The 20,349-nt window shown below is 38.6% G+C and overlaps 1 protein-coding gene across 1 annotated transcript; it reads right to left on the bottom strand.

Annotated features, from left to right (window-relative positions):
• Positions 1–1,851: 1,851 nt before the first annotated feature.
• On the bottom strand, positions 1,852–15,028 carry LOC149813721 (uncharacterized). Its single transcript, XM_089992454.1, has 5 exons — positions 14,861–15,028; positions 14,684–14,779; positions 3,257–3,360; positions 3,010–3,146; positions 1,852–2,225 (listed from the first exon to the last, which is right to left on the bottom strand). Exons 1-5 carry the CDS (start codon positions 14,918–14,920, stop codon positions 2,143–2,145), a joined length of 480 nt encoding a protein of 159 aa, XP_089848580.1. The 5' UTR covers positions 14,921–15,028; the 3' UTR covers positions 1,852–2,142.
• Between the last annotated feature and the right edge of the window lie 5,321 nt (positions 15,029–20,349).

Raw genomic sequence — 20,349 nt, 5'->3', positions numbered from 1 at the left:
AGGTGGCTCTGGCCAGGCGGCAGTGGAGGTGAAAGGGGAGTGGGATTGGAAGCTGCAAGCAGCCGCAGAGGTGAAACCTTGACGGACCGAAAAAAAGCCAGGGTGATTCAATGCACCAGCTGAATTGAACCACCTCGGCCTCAATTATCCGATTTTTTAAAGGGGTGATTCAGGCCCAGATAGCGTATCAAAAATTTGTTGATACGGTACGTATCAGCTGATTCAGGCCGATTTGCACCGATACTGACTACATTTGTAAATCCCTTAAGGCTTTCCCTGCTCCATGCAGCTTTTGATTTTTCTCTCTGGCAAGGGATGCCCCGGGTGGGTCTCAAACTTGTGACGTCCTGTCAACTTGGTGACGTTCACAAGTTACCTCTACCATATGACTGGAGCTCTTGTGGGCAGGGAAAAAAGAAAGATTCTGCTGCACCTTGATTCCTTGGGAGGGTGGCTCATGGGGAATAGTGGTTCCCACTAACGCCACAGAAGTGATATAATGAAACATGAACAAAGAATTCAATGAATTTTCTTAATCAACTAATCGTTACAAGTTTAAGAAAGGCATGATTAAATGGTTAAGGACGACTAAAATTATAGTCGGTACACAAACAAACAAGATGATGGAAGATGAGCGGTAACAAAATGGAAAATGTTTTTTACACCAAAAAATATGGATTCATCGACACAGAATTTTGTTTGTCCTCTCTTTCTCTTTCACTCTCTTATCTCTTTGATTTCTCATAGATAATTGGGCTTTTTGATAAGTTCATAGATATTGTTCTACTTCAAAAGTATCTTGGCATGTTAAGGGCACTCTTTTTTTTGTAATCTCTCTGTTTAAGCGGTTCTTTCTTGATGTTCCCGAGAGGTTAGGAAGTGGAATACGGTGGGTGGGTTAGTGACGGAGGTATCCTTACTGAAAGCTTAGGACTGGGGCCAGTGGTTCAAGGAACCCAGCCCAACTTGTTCACTGGATAAAGTCTTTAAGCACAGGCCTTATAAGGCCCAAACTGAAACCCAGTCCAATTACCAGTGAACGAAGTTCCAACGGACTGGGTAACCTGATTAAATACTTAAAATAAAGCATTTTCATTTTTATTACATCAGTTTCGTGGCCCAACCTGACCCGACTACCATTCTTAGCAAGCCCAGACCAGTAAAGATCTGGGGTGGTAGCCAGGTTACAGACACCCTAATGGCAATGGGTTAGGCCAGACCGTCCCAGTTGATGCCCGCCCACTCCAATATAGCCTAAGCCCAGTATTCATTCTTCCAGGTTTTCCAACTACTGGGTATCCACTTCACAAAAATAGTCAATTAGCTTCTCCAACTTTGGGGAATCCACTTAACAGAAACTGCAAATTGGCCATTTTTTGATCTAGTATGTTTATCACGACAGTGATCATTCCACGGACCAATAAAAATTTGGAGGAACAAAAGTTATAGATGGCAAGCTTCAGAAGTCTATGGCTTCAATGTCTGCATCTGTATCAGGGTGACCATCAATACCATCCAAAATAGATCAATCTAGCTGTATGTTGATTATATTTCTGAACAAATTAGTGTAACGATGTAATTAGCAAGAGAAGAAAAAGACCACCAAAACCAAAATCAGAATATGATCGGCATATGCCATCAAAGATCTCAAACACTGGTGCTTCAACAATCTTGATGAAGAGAAAAGGGTAAAACAGTTTAGTCAATAGCACATTGTAAAACATGAAGAATGAAAAGAATTGAAGTCTCTCATATGCAGTCCAACAGATCCACCTTCACTAAATGATGTAGCGTGGCATACAGGAGAAATAGAAGGATGGAAACCATGCATGCAACATTCATCAAAAAATTCAAGAACATCACTTGTAGCATATATTTGTCTTTGCCAGAACCAAAAGTAAAGAAAAAGAACCGTGTTCTATTCTAACATCTGGCCAGTTTTTATTCTATCATAAAAAAACTCATGAAAATTTTGATGAGTATGTTATCAAGTAATGGCATTAGAACTATACTCAGTTACAAAAAGGATAGGAGACCATGCAAGTCAAGATGGAAATATCATTGCTCTTTATAAGAAAATGGCTGTAACCCTTCAATTTTGATGTGAACTCCAAGCATGCACTAGGGCTTACATAGCCACTCTCAAAGATCAGGCATACCCCTTCCAGTTTCGGCATCGTATGTCTTTTCCATGACAAGTTCCAGAGGTGTATCTTTGGGACCAACTGCATAATTCACCAAGAAAAAAAAACTTTCAAGTACTAGTTCGAGCCAAGAAGTTAAATGCAGGCTGATTAGAGTTTCATCAGTCATACACAATATCACACCATTAATTGATAAAAGGTGAATATGCCAGTAGGAAAGAGGCCTCTGGGAAGATACAAGGAAATAACAGCTTGATTTTCCTTTGTAGTCATGCAATCCTAGCATGTAAACAGTTTGGAACACGAAGACAAACCATAAGCAAATTCAGCAGGGCTATTCCAGTAAGGACCAAGCAAACTAGAAATCCCAATTTAGTATGGTAAGATAGCATATGTAAAACCTAACCAACTAATCATGAAGGCTAACAAAGATGCAATCTTAAGGATGATAAAGATACAAGAAAATTCCGGCATTTGTGAAATCAAAACATGTAAGAATCTGGTCAGAAAAGGAAGATTAAATGTCATCCTCAGACTAAAATGGTCAACATAGGTGTGGTTCAAGATTCAACAATATGTTGGAAAAGAAAAGTAGGAAAAGTAGATATACTTTTTCTTTAATTTGAAAGAGAAAAGCGACTATGATTTAACCATAAATCATGGTTAGAAAATTTTCTTTTTCAAGCAGCCAAAGTACAAGGAAGCAGCAAGATGTCTTGCATTTATAAAGGAGATCCTTTGGGAAAGAGTAAGCAATGCCGGTATAAAAGATCAACGATAAGAGGATGCTAGAATGTTACCAACAAATGGAGTTCTATAAGGAAAAACAGAACAGATATTGGTGATAGATATACCCATTCTTTACCTATGTTGGGTCTTGGTGTTGTGCGTATCTTTAAGATTTCAGGGCGAGGTATTATGGAACCTGATGTACCGATACCTCTAGAAATCCTTACTTTTGTCCCATCTTCTAGATATCGGATCCCTACCTTACATGGTTTCCTGCATACCCAAACATGCAAAGAACACCTTTAATACACAGTTACATCAAGATTAAACTTCAATTTTTCTGAATAAAATTTAGCAATTAAGCATATAAAGGAGATCAATACCCTGTAACTGGGTCCAATACTTGAACATTTGATACATGAAGTGGGGCTTCTACTGTAAAAATTCCACCTTCGTGACCTTGTCCTTGCTTGATGTGTTTCTTAACCTGGAACATCAAATATTTTCAATGTAATATCTCATAATTTTTCCAGAATTTTTAAGCTCAAAAATATAGTTTTTGATTAAATATTTATATTTAATATGACAAATTTGTGGAAAATATTTAAATATAGCTGACGTCAATAGGGGTTAGGACCTGGTCCAAGGTCCATTAAAGATATTTTAAAAAATGATAGGTAAAACATGTGAAATTTATTTATTTTAACCTTTAAATTCGACCAAAATTCAGGTTAAAATCAAGTTAAATTCAGGCAAAATTCAGGAGCAAAATGGATCTAAGACCATAGTTAGATCCGTTTCAAACCGTAGATCTCGTAGGAGATTTGATTTGTCAAAATCGGATGTCGGTTGGTTCAGAAAATGCAATTTTCTAAATTGACCGGCATCTATTTTTGGGTATTTTTCGGTTTGGTTCGGAGTTGACCCACTTCATTTACATTTGGATCGATGTCTACATGGATTTGGACCTAGTCCAGGATCCATATTGACTAAGTGCCTTGTATGGGCCAAGATCCAATTGAAAATGGATATGGATTTGGATCATGGGTTCAACCCAGACCCATAACCCATTCATTCCTTTTTAAAACTATTGAGAATAGGTGGTTTTAGTTTAAGTTCTCTTATATTAGAGTTTTTTTGAAATTTTGTTCTCATAAGGACTTAGATGTAATTTTTCCTTTTAGCCTCTCTCTATTTAATATAGAGAGAAGCCCTAATCTAAAAATACGAAATCAGTTTTCTGTGCAGCCGTCTCTCTCTCTCTCTCTCTCTCTCTCTCTCTCTCTCTCTCTCTCTCTCTCTCTCTCTCTCTCTACAGGTGGCTGCTCCCTTCTACATGGTATTAGAGCCCTCGATCTCGGGAGCGTGATCACGAGAGGACTGATCTTCACCAACGAGAGAAAAAAAAATCTCTGTGCTGCTGCGTGCCAGCCGTGAGCTGTTGGTTGTTCCTGTTGTTTGGGTCACGCAGCAAGTCTCTGTGATGCTGCGTGCCAGCCGTAATTGTCATGTTTTCTGTGCTGACTGCGTGTCAGCCGTGACTTTCATTTTTCTGTGTTGATTGCGTGCTTGCCGTGATTCTGAAATTTATTTCCTGTGTTTGCTGCGTGTGATCGAGATATGATTGATTTATTTAATTGTCTTCTGAAGACTTATTGGCCGTTATGCTTTATATGTTCAGGGAAAAGCAGTTGTCGTGTTCATCTGTGTTGCAACTGAATATTATTGTTGGTCGTGGTGTGTTTGGGTGCAGCAATGGTCGTGACTCCCTGCTGTGTCAAGTTTTGTTTCGTGTTGTGTTAGTTTAAGTTATCCCTTTGTCGTGAAAGCAGCAGGAGTGATTCCCTGCTGGTTGTGGGCTGTTTTCTTTTTTGGAAACAGCAGGGCTGATTCCTTACAGTGTTGAAAATTCTACTTGAATACTTGTTGTTCAAGTGAGCAGTATGGCTAAAAATTCGAAATGTGATTCTAAAATGGAACAGATTGGGGAGTATAAGGCTTTTGCCAACCCCTTCTCGTACGACTCTTCCGTAAGGTTGAATGAAACCAACTATGCCAGGTGGTCCAGAACTTTTATGATGTCGGTATTTGGACATCGTCGAAAACATATTCTGTTGGAAGACGAACCCCCTGAAAAATTGGGAAAATATGTTACTTGGGATGAAGATAATGACATAGTTATGTCATGGATCATGAATAGTGTCGAACCCCATATTGATGATGGATTGATCTACTATAATACAACCAAAATGATGTGGGACAATCTTCGTGATACATACTCACAAGAAACTAATGTGAGTCGTATCCTGCAAGTAGAACAGGAGATTTATAATTTGCAACAGGGAGATCAGACCTTGGCCCAATACTATGCCTCTTTCAAAGCTGCGTTTGAAAGACTTAATGCTCACAGGCCTCTTTGTTGCTCGAAGCAAAAGGATCATCAAGAACAAACCATGGTTGTTCGTTTTCTTACAGGTCTTTCTTCAGAATTTTCTGTTGCAAAAGTTCAAATGTTGATTGGATCAGATGTTCCTACTCTTGCGGATGCATATAATCGTCTGAGTAGACTTGTGATCTCTCTACCACAATCTCAGCCTATGACTCAGTCATCTGCTCTTGCTGTCTCATCTGGTTATGGGCGTGGAAATACTCAGAATATCAGAGGACGAGAACGTGGACGTGGGAGGCAGAGGAAAGCTTCAATGTACATTCTGTGGAAAATCTGGACATTTAGAAGATCGTTGTTGGGATAAGCATGGTCGGCCAACCTCTTCTCCATCAAAGTCATATACTCCTAAAGCAAATGTTACTACTATCGATGCAACAAACGTACTGGAGAATATCTCTGCAAGTGAATGTAGTATCACTCTCAGTCGTGCTGAATATGATGAGTTGATAGCTCTTCGTCCTTTGAGTTTCACTCTTCCTGTAGCTAGTGTTGCCTATTCAACCGGAAATCATCTTCATCCGACTGACAGTAAGTGGATTATTGACTCTGGTGCATCCAGACATTTGTGTGGAAATTCACTTGTTTTCTCAGATATAAAAGATACTAATGCTCATCGAGGAGTCTCATTAACCGATGGGAGTTCCTCCCCGGTCGTTGGTCAGGGAAATATTTTTATATCCTCCTCATTACAGTTGCAAAATGTTCTTCATGCTCCAAACTTTCCTCAAAGTTTACTTTCTGTTAGTTGCCTTATAAGAGAGCAAAACTGTAGAGTAATATTTGATCCGATGGGTTGTCATTTTCAGGATTTGCTGACGGGGAAGAAGATTGGTGGAGGCTATGAAGAAAATGGAGTCTACTATCTACATCATCCAATGGGTAATGTTCATGCTGCAGTGGAACACTCATTCAGTCTTGTTCAGTGGCATCGTCGTCTTGGTCATCCTTCTTTGTCAAAGCTTCGTTTGGTCTTTCCTCAAATTCCTTCTACCACATCATTTCAGTGTGAAGCATGTCAGTTGAGAAAGCATCATCGAAGTTCGTTCCCTTCGAGTCAGAGTCAGTCTAGTAATAAAGTTTTTGAACTTCATGCAAATGTATGGGATCCTAGTAAGATTCCTACTAGGACTCAGTGTCGTTATTATCTTGTTATTGTTCATGATTTCTCTAAGTTGTCATGGGTATTTTTAATAAAAGAACGATATGAAGTTCCAAGTATTATCAAATCCCTAATTCTTGAAATAAAAACTCAGTTTGAATCTATTGTCAAGATTGTTCGCACTGATAATGCTCTCAAGTTTAAATCAAAAGGTCTGTTACAATTTTACCAAGATCATGGCATCCAACCACAAACTTCTTGTGCCTATTCATCTCAACAAAATGGGGTGGCTGAGCGCAAACATCGGCACCTGCTTGATGTTGCCAGGACCATTATTCCAATGTTCATGCGTTATACTGGGGTGATGCGATTACCACTACTTGCTATCTGATCAACCGCATGCCTTCGTCTTCTGTGGGTGATCAAATTCCATTACATATCCTAAAACCTAATGCCCCACTTTTTTCTTTCTCACCAAAAATATTTGGATGTGTTTGTTTTGTACATAAACTTGGCCCTGACCGTGATAAATTAGCCGCTCAAGCTACAAAATGCATATTTATAGGCTATCCAAAAAATCAAAAGGCCTATCGATGTTATGATCCTATTTCTCGCCGAGAGTATGTCAGTGCGAATGTATCTTTCTTGGAATCCTCTCCATATTACTCTATTTCCGGTTCCTCGTTGCAAGTTGATCCAGCTGAGTCTTTTTCATTACCTATACCTCCTTTTCCTTTGGAATTTGTGCCCTCATTACCGAACCAAATTTCATCCTCTTCCAGATTTCATAATCCTCCATTGGTATATGTGCGTAGAGCTTCACCTCCGCAAGAGCCTTCATCTTCTTCTTCTCTTGAGGTAAGTTCTACTAACAATAGTGATCTTCAGGATGATGATAACAGGGCCATTGCTCTACGAAAGGGGACACGACAATGTACCTTATATCCCATATCTCATTTTGTCTCCCATGCCAGAATTGGACATCAGATGAAGTCTTTTATTTCAGCCTTATCTGCTGAAACTATTCCTCTGAACTATCAACAGGCAGAACTTGATAATCGCTGGAAGCTGGCTATGCAAGAATAAATGAATGTTTTAGTATCTCAGAATACCTGGGATCTAGTTGATTCCCCAGCAGATGCTGACATTGTTGGATGTAAATGGGTATATACAATAAAGTACAAATTTGATGGTTCTATTGAAAGGTACAAGGCCAGATTAGTAGCGAAAGGGTATACTCAGACATATGGTATTGACTTCTTTGAAACCTTTTCTCCTGTTACACGGATGGGTACCATCCGTCTTGTTCTCTCAGTAGTTGTTCACCATGGTTGGAGCTTGTGCCAATTAGATGTGAAAAATGCATTTCTATATGGGGATCTATCTGAGACTGTTTATATGCAACAACCTCCAGGATTCGAGGTTGAGGGGGAGTGTCAGAAGGTGTGTAGATTGAGAAAGGCGGTTTATGGCTTGAAACAAAGTCCTCGTGCATGGTTTCAAAAGTTGTTTGAAGTGATGTCAAGCTTTGGCTTTAATAGATCAGCATCAGATCATATACTATTTATAAAGAAAACTAGCTCTGGCATAGTTGTTATGGTGGTATATGTGGATGACATCATTCTTACAGAAGATTATGTGAAAGCTATTGAAGCCACAAAGGCTCATCTTCAAAAACACTTTGTTACAAAAGACCTTGGTTCACTCAGGTATTTTCTGGGTATAGAAGTTGCTAGGAGCCGTGAAGGGATGGGTTTGTCTCAACGGAATTATGTTCTTGACTTATTAAAGGAAACGGGCATGTTGGGAGCTAAACCAGCAAATATTCCCATGGATCATAAAGTTCAGTTGTTTGAAGAAGGGTCAAAACCAGTTGATAGCAAAAGCTATCGCTCCCTAGTAGGAAAGCTATTATATGTAACTGTGACCAGGCCGGATATTGCTTTAGCAGTAAGCAAAGTTAGCCAGTTTATGGACAAACCAACTGAGGTACACTGGAATGCAGCCATAATGATTCTCAGATATCTAAAATCCTCTCCTAGAAAGGGGTTATTGTTCAGGAAAGGTGGAACTCTGGAGATAATAGCCTATTCTGATGTTGACTATGCTGGATCTGTAGTAGATAGAAAGTCTACCACAGGATTCTGTGTGTTTTTGGGAGACAACTTGATTTCATGGAGAAGTAAGAAACAAAATGTGGTTTCCAGGTCGAGTGCAGAATCAGAATATCGGGCTATGGCCCAAACAGCTGCTGAATTGATATGGGTTCGCACTGTTCTTCATGATCTCCAGGTGAAGGTTTCCTCTCCAATGACCATGATGTGCGATAACAAAGCGGCAACATATATAGCAAACAATCCTGTCTTTCATGAGAGAACAAAGCACATTGAGGTTGATTGCCACTATGTAAGAGATATGATTCAAGTTGGTCATATCACTACCAAATACCTAAAGTCGGAAGACCAAGTTGCAGATATGTTTACAAAACCTCTTGCTAGGCCAAATTTCTCAAAATGTTGTGACAAGCTGAGCATGATTGATATTTATGCTCCAGCTTGAGGGGGAGTGTTGAGAATAGGTGGTTTTAGTTTAAGTTCTCTTATATTAGAGTTTTTTTGAAATTTTGTTCTCATAAGGACTTAGATGTAATTTTTCCTTTTAGCCTCTCTCTATTTAATATAGAGAGAAGCCCTAATCTAAAAATACGAAATCACTTTTCTGTGCAGCCGTCTCTCTCTCTCTCTCTCTCTCTCTCTCTCTCTCTCTCTCTCTCTCTCTCTCTCTCTCTCTCTCTCTACACAGGTGGCTGCTCCCTTCTACAAAAACAAAAAAAATTAATTTAAACTTTAAATAACATAAAAGTTAAATATGTAATTAAAGAGGAAGTGATAAGGTAGAGTTCTACCTTGGGTAGAGCTTTACCCTATTAGAAGTTATCTAGAAAAAAGGGGGGTGTCACCTATTAGAGAGACCCACTCTATAAAAAGGAGACAAACAAGCTCTCTCTCATAATATGTGCTAAGAAGAAGAAGAAGGAGGAGGAGGAGGAGGAGGAATGTAGACCGTGGGAAGAGACTCAGGGTACAAATAGAAGGGGGGCGGGGGGGGGGGGGGGGGGGGAATATAGTAGTAGATTGCACGAGCAATCTGTGTAATGTGTAGAAAGGCTTCTGCCTCAATTTGGCAAGATTTATGTCTTAGTGATGCAATATCTATTGATGCAAAGTGGGCTTTTCTGTCTAGAAGCTTAAAAAATGGCAGCAAGATGAGGGTTATGCCTTGCCCTATGTTCAAGCTTTACTACTAAATAAATGACTCATGGCAATCACATAATTTCTGTGAGGTGCATTCCAGAAAAGCTAAACTAAAAAATATGCTTAAAAAGCGAAGGTTGATGGACGCTCAGCGCATGCCCTGTTTTACAACTATGAAGGTGTTAATGAAGGTTGCAAACATTGCTAAGGCCTTTTTTATACCGTCTGCGCATTCGACGCTGGTCTGACAGGTCATCTGACATTACACAATTCCCTATATTTATACATATACAGAGAGAGTATTTGGTACCCTCTTGGGTAAGGTACCCTCTTGGGTAAGGAACCCCCTAGGTTGGAACTCATAGTGAATATGAATAAAGTCTAATGTGAAGATCCAGTTCAGCACTTTTTTTTTTCTTTATTAGAAGAATCTAAGTCAAATGATGTAGTGAATCTAAGTAATTCTATCCACACTATGTAGACATATACATGCATGACAACCTATTCAAAAAGTAATGTTACTAAACACCAAATGAAGACCAACTTCAATGATGGTCTCACATTCCACTTGAAGTTCCTGTGTGTTATTTCATCGATACACAGTAAAATACATGATACCATTCAGGCTAGTTACTAGGGCCTGACAATACATCTCCACGTTAATAAGCAACTAGTAGTCCCTAGTAGCTGGAAGAAACATGGTCAAATGACCACATCTTCCATGGTGCAAGTACGCCAATCCAGCACTCATGCCAATCCCTGCACTAGATAGCTAGTGTCGCCCATAATCACTACAACGTAATGCATATAGAGTTTCAACAAGTAAACCACTAATAAAATATATGGTCTACATAACGAATAACTTGAACAATGCACATTAACGAACAAAGGAGACATAGTGAGCTTGAATCATCAGCCAGAAAAGACATTAAAACAATGCCTAATTATATAAGTTGTGGGATTTTAGCGAGATATACCCTGGAGGAACAATTGGTTCATCCTGGTACTCATACAGTCAATCATCTCTTACAACAACAACAACAACTACGCCTTCATCCCAAAACAATTGGGGTCGGCGATATGAACCAAAAAAGAAAATCATTATGGGTCCTCTACATGAATCCTTCTCCTCCAATCATTTTTATCCAATGCCATGTCCTCGGTGAGGTTCAAAGCATTCATATCCTTTCCTATCATCTCCATCCAAGTCTTCTTAGGCCTACCTCGCCTCTTTTGACTAATATATTTTTTCATTTGTCCATCCTTCTAACTGGAGCATCATTAGGCCTTCGCCGAATATGTCCAAACCACCGTAAATGATTTTCTCTCATCTTATTTTCAATGGAAGCAATGCCTACCTTCTTACGTATCTCCTCGTTTTGAATCTTATCTTTTATTGTATTTCCACGCATCCATCGAAGCATACGCATCTCAACTACACTCATTTTTTGAATATGATGTCTCTTGGCCGCCCAACATTCCGTACCATATAATAAAGTGGGCCTAATTGTCGTCCTATAAAACTTTTCCTTCAATCGCAATGGCATTCTACGATCGCATAGCACTCCAGTTGCACTTTTTCATTTCATCCACCCAACCTTTATCCTATGGTTTACATCTCCATCAATTTTTCCATCATTTCGAATGATAGATCCCAAATATTTGAAACAGTCATCCACCGATATTTTTTGCTCGCCAAGCTTCACTACACTCTCATCACTACTGCGTTGCTTACTAAACCGACATTCCATATATTTTGTCTTACTCTTACTCAACGTAAAACCTCTTGCTTCCAATATTTGTCTCCATAATTCTAACTTAGCATTAACCACAACTCTAGACTCATCAATCAAAACAATATCATCAGCAAACAACATACACCACGGCACATTTTCTTGAATTGATTTCGTAAGCTCATCCATCACTATAGCAAATAGGAAAGGGCTTAATGTAGATCCTTGATGTAACCCAACTGTTATAGGAAAATTGTTTGTCACCCCTCTACAAGTGCGGACATTGGTTACCACTCCTTCGTACATATCTTTAATTATACTAATGTACTTGAGAGAAACACCTTTCTTCATCATTGTCCGCCAGAGAACATCCCTAGGTACTCTATCGTATGCCTTCTCTAAATCAATAAAAACCATATGCAAATCGTTGTTCCTCTCTGTATATCTCTCAATAATTTGTCTAAGAAGATGTATAGCTTCCATAGTTGATCTTCCAGGCATAAAACCAAATTGATTCTCCGATATCATGACAACCTTCTTCAACCTATGCTCAATCACCCTCTCCCAAAGTTTCATAGTATGACTCATGAGTTTTATACCACGATAGTTTGTGCAATCTTATATGTCACCCTTATTCTTATATAGAGGCACCAAAGTACTCTTCCTCAACTCCTTAGGCATCTTATTTGCCCGCCAAATCTTGTTAAAAAGATTTGTCAACCATTCTAAACCATTCTCACCCAAGCATTTTCAAGCCTCAATAGGTATACCATCTGATCCAACTGACTTTCTTGATTTCATTTTCTTTAAAGCCTCTACAATTTCTTTTTTTTGAATCTTGCGCATGAAGTCACGATTCATCTCATGAGAAGGAATGAAGAAGTCTCCAAGATCCTGAGCATGACTTCCATTAAAAAGCTTATCAAAATAATCTTTTCATCTCTCCTTAATCTCCTCATCTTTGACTAAAACCCTTTGAGTTTCATCTTTGATGCATCTAACCATACCCAGAACCCTCGATTTCCTATCTCTCATCTTTGCAAGCCTATAAATATCTTTCTCTCCCTCTTTGGTATCCAACTTGTCATAAACCTCCCTATATACCTTATCCCTCGCGTTTCGAACTACTTTCTTAGCTTCCTTCTTTGCTATCATATACTTTTCTAAATTCTCATTATCATGACTTTTACTTAGATTTCTATAACACTCTCTTTTAACCTTAATAGCTAATTTGACATCCTCGTTCCACCATGATGTATCCTTACCTAGCAGTGCACCGCCTTTAGACGCACCCAATACCTCCTTAGCCACCTTTCTCATGCAACCCGCTATCTTATTCCACATTGATTCTGAATCCTCCTCGAGACACCAATCAGCTTCCTTAACTACCTGCTCTACAAACATTCTTTGTTTAGTTCCTTTCAGTGCCCACCACTTAATTCTAGGATCTATCTTATGGCTATCCCTTTTGCGGTATTTTTTAATTCTAGGATCTAAAATTAAGACTCTATGTTGTATAGCTACACTTTCTCCTGGTATAACCTTACAATTGATGCAACAACCCCTATCTCTCTTTTTAAGTAGGAAAAAATCTATCTGACTCGTATTAACCCCACTTTTAAATGTTACTATGTGAGACTCTCTCTTCCTAAACCAAGTGTTGGCTAAGATCATATCATAGGACAAACCAAAATCTAAAATCCTCTCTCCACTTTCGTTTCTTTCTCCTATACTATAGCCTCCATGGATACTCTCAAATTCATCCCTACTAATGCTTACATGTCCATTAAGGTCTCGCCGATGAAAATCTTATCTCTATGAGATATCCCTTGTACTACTCCGTCTAAATCTTCTCAAAATTGACGCTTAATGGAATCATCTAAACCTACTTGAGGTGCATAAACACTAATAATATTAATGATATTTGTACCTAATACTAATTTAATAAGTAAAATCCTATCACCCTTCCTACCGACCTCAACTACATTATCTATAAACTCACGACTAATAACAATCCCTACTCCATTCTTATTCATATTTATTCCTGTATACCAAATCATATATCCCCAAGGGTCTATCACTTTTGCCTTCTCACCTACCCATTTGGTCTCTTGTAAACATAAAATATCAATCTTTCTCCTACACATAGCATCTACTAACTCTACCAACTTACTAGTTAAAGACCTATGTTCCAAGTGGCTAACCTAATTTTATGGTCTTGAAGTATCGTCTTTACCTTCACCCATCCAACAAAGTGAGGGAACCCTTGCCTATTTGACACCACACTCGGGCACCAGTGTGACCCAGCGCTCCTGGGCGATGACCTAGCAACCCTTGGCCATTTATCACTGCCTCCCGGCCTATATAGTACAGCGTGTCGCTCAGTGGGGAACGCCCCGACGAAATTCTCATATTGGTTCATATTCAAACCAGTTATATTATCAAGTATATTACCCAGAAACCAATCCTCAAGAATCCTTCCAATCTGACATCCTATTCCCTAATCTGCCCAATTTGCTACTCGTTTGGTCTACAGTTAGAATTGTATTTTCCCAAAGATCCATCCATATTCGATACTAAACTTCATGATTCATCTGAGCAAGAACTCTATCATAATCACCTGTGAAGTTTATCGTTACACTGGCACCTTCAGTTGTTAAATATCGACAACCACAACTGCAGTGTAGATCTCGGGAATAAAAATATATATCTGAAGCAAAGATATACCAAGGTTTTGATCTATTTCTATTATACAATAAATATCATCCATTGCTTATCGAGTTCTATCATGAACTATGGTCACATTTGCAGTGCTCCAACGTGTCCAAAAATTAAGGTTTCAGATTGCTCTATCTTTAGCCATGTTGTGAACTGTCACAACGCTAATAATCAGATTCTTCCCAACCGCAGTGAAGGGGTGCTCAGATTCACCCGCTTAACCAGAAAACCAGCATATATTTTTAGAACCGTAATATTCTCCCAGACGAAATATCCCGAGTTTCCTGGATAAGTGGGTGTGTTGTAAGCACTGGAATCCACTAAGATTGACATAAACTAACTTTAACATTCAAGAGAAAAATAAAAGGACATAGAAAATCAATATACGATATCCGAATTTTGTCATGGGTAAGAGAGCAAACAATCTGAATGGGGATCAAGAAAAAGGTAAAAAATGGAGGATAAGAAATACCATCTTAGAATTCAATATAAAATAAGAAAAGACGACTAAAATCATTTCTTTTTTCTTGATAAGGAATGGTGGTAGGGGAACCCACCAAATTCAAGCCTTCCACTATCACCCGATTCTGTGACCGAACCACCCGTTTGATGAGTCCCGTCCTGCCCCTGTCTTTGCCCCGGATTACCATCACCTACATATCAATCAGATGTGAGCTTGCTAACCAAATACCAAAACCGATAGAGAGAGAGAGAGAGATGAGGGCTTTGCTTACGTTGTCCCCCCTAAGGATTTTCCAGTTCTGTATGAGCTTCTGGGCTGCCTTCCAACCCATCCTCTCTCTCTCTCTCTCTCTCTCTCTCTCTCTCTCTCTCTCTCTCTCTCTCTCTCTCTCTCTGCCGTCTTCCTTCCTCGCTCAGTCCCTCTCCTCCTTTACTGCAAATGGGCCGGATGCAGTTGGATCATAGTCTTTATTGGACCCATGCTCATCACAGGTCCAGTTTGGCGGTTTCAATCGGATCCGGATCAATCAGGTTGGTCCATTATCTTACCTGTTCAGCCAGGTAGATTTGGTGCCAGCTTTCAATCAGGTCAACATAATCCAGAATTTTCTAGTGAATGTCACACAGGTGTTGGACCTAAGCATGCACACGAGCCGAGTTTGAGCCGAGCCTGGGCTGTTCTAACTCTACTCGTTTCAAAATGCATGTGGAACTTGAACAACATTGTTCAAACTGGGCTCGGTTTCGAGCCCGAGCCAAGCCAAGCTTTACCCTAGTTTTAAAATAAAATGTATCTTTCACTTTTGAAGAGGTGGAATTTGATTTGAACCCCAACCTCTTCAAATTGTATACAAATGCCTGTTAGACCAAGATGGCTATTTTTACTATTACGATAAAAAATAATACATGTTCTATAAATACAGGCTAGGTTATTATAAAACGTGAAAAGTTACACTAACAGCAAAATTGATACCATGACCTTTAGATGAAAAGTCCAAAGCATTTGTGTTGGGAAAACTCTAATTATTGTTTATACTTTTGCAAACATATTTTATATATACTAATTTTATGAGGTTAATCGAGCTTTATCGAGTTTAGTGGTTTGATCAAGCACTGTTCGTTTATCTAGATCGGGCATGGACTTGTGTACAAGCTCGGCTCATTTACTTTCACGGACGAGCTCGAGCCAAGCTTAAACAGGTTGAACCCGAGCCAAGCAGCGCTAGCTCAACTCATTGTGCATCCTTAGTTAGACCCTCATTAGCAAAACTTCAACAGTTTACCCTCATCCGGTCACCCGAGTGGCACTAGGTTTTGGGAGAAGGGGTTGACCCCTTCATCCCATAGTCGACTCTTATTGAGTGTGCCGGTGCCTTTAACTCAGGAGCTCCATAAAGGTTTTGATGTGGGTGACCTCACCTGCGGTTTACCTTGCAAGGAAGCGGGCTCATTAAGTGACCTGGTTTGCAGCAAGGATTTCTTTTCATAAAAAAAATTGCAGAATAAGAACTTAAAACTGTTTTGCCATGGTTTGGGTATATGGCTGGATACATAAATGTTTAGATTTCTACTATTGTTTTTTAAAGGGAGTTGTTGAATATCAAAAGCTTATTATGTTCCTATCTTTTTTAAAACGAGTTTAAGGGGTAGGCTTTATTGAAGAGGAAGCAACCTTACGTAGAAATAAGACCTAACTCGACCTAGCCCCTATTAGACCATGGTACTTTGTCAACCAGTTAGATTTGAGTTGGATCCAACAAAACAAATGCTTGCAATGTGCAATGTAAAGTGTCTTACATGATTTATGTTAATTAATAAAAAAACCTAATATTCTAACCAAAATCAAATCACACAATATTCATCCATTCATACCTAATGGTAATTAAAAAACACACAAAAACCTTAGAACCATAAACTATTTGTTTATGTCAATATAAAAACACCAAATCAAAACCCTAAATCCTATCAAACATCATTCATAAATATGCAAATTAAAACAAGAAAAACACCAAATTAAATATTTGTGTCACTTGACAAACCAAAATAAAAATTTAAATTCTTAAAAAAATCAAAGATTTAGGGATGTGATAACTAAAATTAAGCCTTCATTAATGGAATCATGCTTAATAAAGATTGAAAAGAAAATAGCACAAAAATACCCTAAAACACTAATTACATACATATTCAAGTCATTTGGAAAAAACCCTAATCAAAACCCAAAGTCCAATAAAAATCATAGATGTAAGCTAATTAAAAAAAATCCTAATATTATAACTAAAATCAAATGTTCATTACTCATGCCTAATGCTGATTAAAAACTAAACACAAGAAACCCTAACTTAACATTAGTCAAATTAAAAAAACTACATAAAAAACCTAAACCCTAACAATACATTAGTCAAATTAAAAAAAAAAAGTAGAAATCAAAACTCTATAAAGCCTTTTGAAAACAAAAAGTTTGGAAAGAAGGAGACTGCAAAATAAAATTTTAGGAGATCAACGCAAAAGAATTTTTTTTATTGCATAATTTTACGGTTTTAGGTTTAGTGTTTTAGAGAGAAATGTAGAGGATTGGACCGAATCTCGGTTTTAATTGTGTTTGTTACTTGAATCGGGGATAATGCATGCAATTCTCCTAGCAATTCGTATAGTCATAAATTTCTAATCTTGGTTTGACTTTTGTTTGGATTTGATCAAATTAGGACTAATGCAGTTTTTTATGCCAATTTGTTGTAGTTAAATGTGGTAGGTGTTACTAGTTTTTTGTTGAAATTTTTTATTTTGTTAAATCCGTGAAATTGTATGTGGAATTTAGTTGTCGGTTTAATTATGTTTGTTTTTTGAATTAGTGAAATTTCAAGTATTTTTTTGGTGATTTATTGTGCTTTAAATTTATTTTCACTTTATTTTTTTGCAATTTTATGTGTTTTGAGTTTGTTTTGCTTAAATTAGTTGTAATAAAATTTTTATTTTAGTTTTTTTCATTTTTATTTTATGTTTAGCTCCTATGTTGAAATTTTCAAAACTTTAGGAGGGGCACAAGCCCCTCCTCACCCCCTGGATCCGCCCTTCCTTGTATCTCTAGTTTAAATACCTCAGATCCAAGTTAATCAAACACATTTATTGACAGTTGTGATGTTTTCTTAATAAAACATGCAATTGTTTTCCTTTTTTTTTTCGACAGAGAAAGTTGGGGTTAGGCAGACCCCTACCAGTTATACAACCATACCATTTGGGGTTCTCGAACTTGCAACGTCCCAACACAAGCTGAGGTTCACTAACTGCTCCTGCCTGACAAGCAGAGCCCCCATTGGTAATGCCACTAATTACCAAAAGAAATTTATGAAAGTTTACTTGTGACACAGCTGGATGAGGTTATGCCACAATCCACTATCTTCATATCCTAATCTCACATCCTCTTGGGATCTTATTGTGTCAGGTTGTTTTCATCAAACCTGAACCTTAGACGTGAAATGATCAGCATTTAAATCGCCAGGATCTAACTTGTGCGTATGAATTCTTGGTGATATAAAATTCAACAGCTATAAAAGATTATCCAAAAAAAATCAACTACCATAAGAACAGTTTTTATAATATATATATATATATATATATATATATATATATATATATATATATATATATATATAATATTTTGTTAAAAAATATGATTCACACATTGATTGTTGTTAAATTGACCATGCTGAATTCAACTATGTATTCGGAATTGATAAGAAGTAAAAACAACATTTTTCTAAAGCTGGGATTATTAGGCAGACCCGCACCAGTTATTCAATCATATCATTGGGATTTGGACATACAATGTCTCAACACAAGGTAACATGCACTAACTGCTCCTATCAGATAAGCAGGGCCTTCAGTTGGTAAAAGCAAAAACAACTTGCACCAAACAGATCTTATAAGAAACATAATATTAGGTTAGGAAGATGGGGATGAGTGGATTTCTTTCCATCAAAATCCTTGAAAAATCCCCTGCCCACTGAAAACCTATTTAGATTTGACCTTGCCGCTAGATCAACTGCTTAAATTATAATGAAGAAGAAAAGAAAATTAGTTTATAGTGGTGATGATGATGACAATGGTGATGGTAGATGGGGTGGTGGAAATAGCGAAGATGGTGGTAGTCATAATGGCAATGAGAGTGGCGACGGTGGTGATTGCGGTGATGGTGAAATGGTAATAATAATAGTGAAGGTAATAGTGGTAAAGAAGTGGTGGTAGTGGTGATGAGTGTTAGATATTTTGTGTGGGTCTAAATATGTAATTAATCACTCATTATAAACTATCTAAGGTATGAGCCCATTTAATAGAGTACCGTTATAATAATGTACACTCATATGTCAATTTTGGATTTTATGATGGACTGAATTGGAAAGAAGATAATATGACAGTTACAAATGAGTTATGGTCTCCAAAACCATATATAGTGGTGGTTTCTTTTCTCTCTCTCATCAAGACAGACATTGTTCCTCTCTCATTTGAATTAGAGAAGAAGGAAAAGTCACTAATAGAGGTTTTGGAAGATCAAAACCTCATCAAGATCTATCGATGCAACAATGGATTCGGGTATGCTTTCGCACTATGCTTTATTTTATTTTTTTCTCAATGATTCAGCATGAACAAATTAGGGATAAATAAGGATTTTTCCTAAGTTTTTTTGACAATTAGTATTAGAGCCCTTGTTCTTGTTGAATCATTGAGATATTTGGGATTTCTTATTACATGAAAACCCTTTTGTTTAGCATAATGATTCGGTTTTGTCTTGGCTTTAGGTCGTTGAGATCTCATCGAATTTGGCCCCCTATAATTGTCGGCATTAAGGGCTGTTAAAAAAAATAATTTAACATTGTTGAAAAGGCAGTGCTTTTGAAGGGCAGAGGGACCGACGACCGAAGGGGGGCACACTCCTTCGGTGGCCCCTAGGCCACTGGACGATGTCTGACTGTGCATAGACACCATTGGGTGTCTGCATAGGAAAGAGAAGGAGAGGGAGGGTCGAACGACCCTCTCCGATTACTCACCGAAGACAGAAGGGGCCTGACGCCCCCCCTCCTCCTTCTGATGGTAGGTAAGATCAACAGAAGGTGTCTGGCTAACCGTCAAACGTTGTTCGGTGGAGCGCAGACACCATTGGATGCTTGCACAATAAGAAGGTAGAGGAGGAGGACCGGACAACCCTCCTCGGTGCATCCTCGATGATAGGGAGGGTCAGACGGCCCTTGCTGAATGTCATGTCGACATTCAACAATGGTTGGTTGGGGCTGACCAACCACCCCAGCTACCGTCGGGTGGTTAGGACCCAACGGCGGGAGGCCAGGTCTGACCTCCGCCCGACCCCAATTTTGTCGGGGTTGTGCGTGGCTAGACCTGGGACAGGTCTGATCTGACCCGACCAGACCCGACCCGCTGGGCCTTCCCGCCCTTCCCCTTGTAATCGGGTATGCGAGACCCGGGTCGAGTCAGGTCTGACCTGACACACTAGGCTCACTCGCCCCCTCTCCCTCTTGCTTTAATATATTTAGTCGGATTTGGATCGAGTCTAGTGCAACCCGATCCATTGTCTTTAGCCCTAGGCCCTTTAAGGCATGAGTTTTGGATCCAAAAAAACTTTTTAGATCCAAGCCATTAGGTTTGCCATTTTGAGGGCTTGTGAAGGTTGTTTTTGGTCATTTTAGTGGATTGACTTTCGATATTTTTGAATCAAATTGGATATGACCATTTGGATTATGGATTTATATAT

Source organism: Nuphar pumila, chromosome 16, assembly GCF_984573655.1.
Source record: "Nuphar pumila chromosome 16, dmNupPumi1.hap1.1, whole genome shotgun sequence".
Lineage (NCBI taxonomy): Eukaryota > Viridiplantae > Streptophyta > Magnoliopsida > Nymphaeales > Nymphaeaceae > Nuphar > Nuphar pumila.
This window is presented reverse-complemented; position numbering and strand designations above follow the sequence as displayed.

Bases quoted from the DNA above. Each gene is read 5' to 3' on its own strand.
- LOC149813721 (XM_089992454.1), bottom strand. From the start codon at position 14,920: ATGGGTTGGAAGGCAGCCCAGAAGCTCATACAGAACTGGAAAATCCTT. The intron at 14,780-14,860 runs GTAAGCAAAGCC...ATTGATATGTAG, and splicing joins AAATCCTTAGGGGGGACAAC to GTGATGGTAATCCGGGGCAA. The intron at 2,226-3,009 runs GTAAAGAATGGG...TGAATTATGCAG, and splicing joins AACACCAAGACCCAACATAG to TTGGTCCCAAAGATACACCT.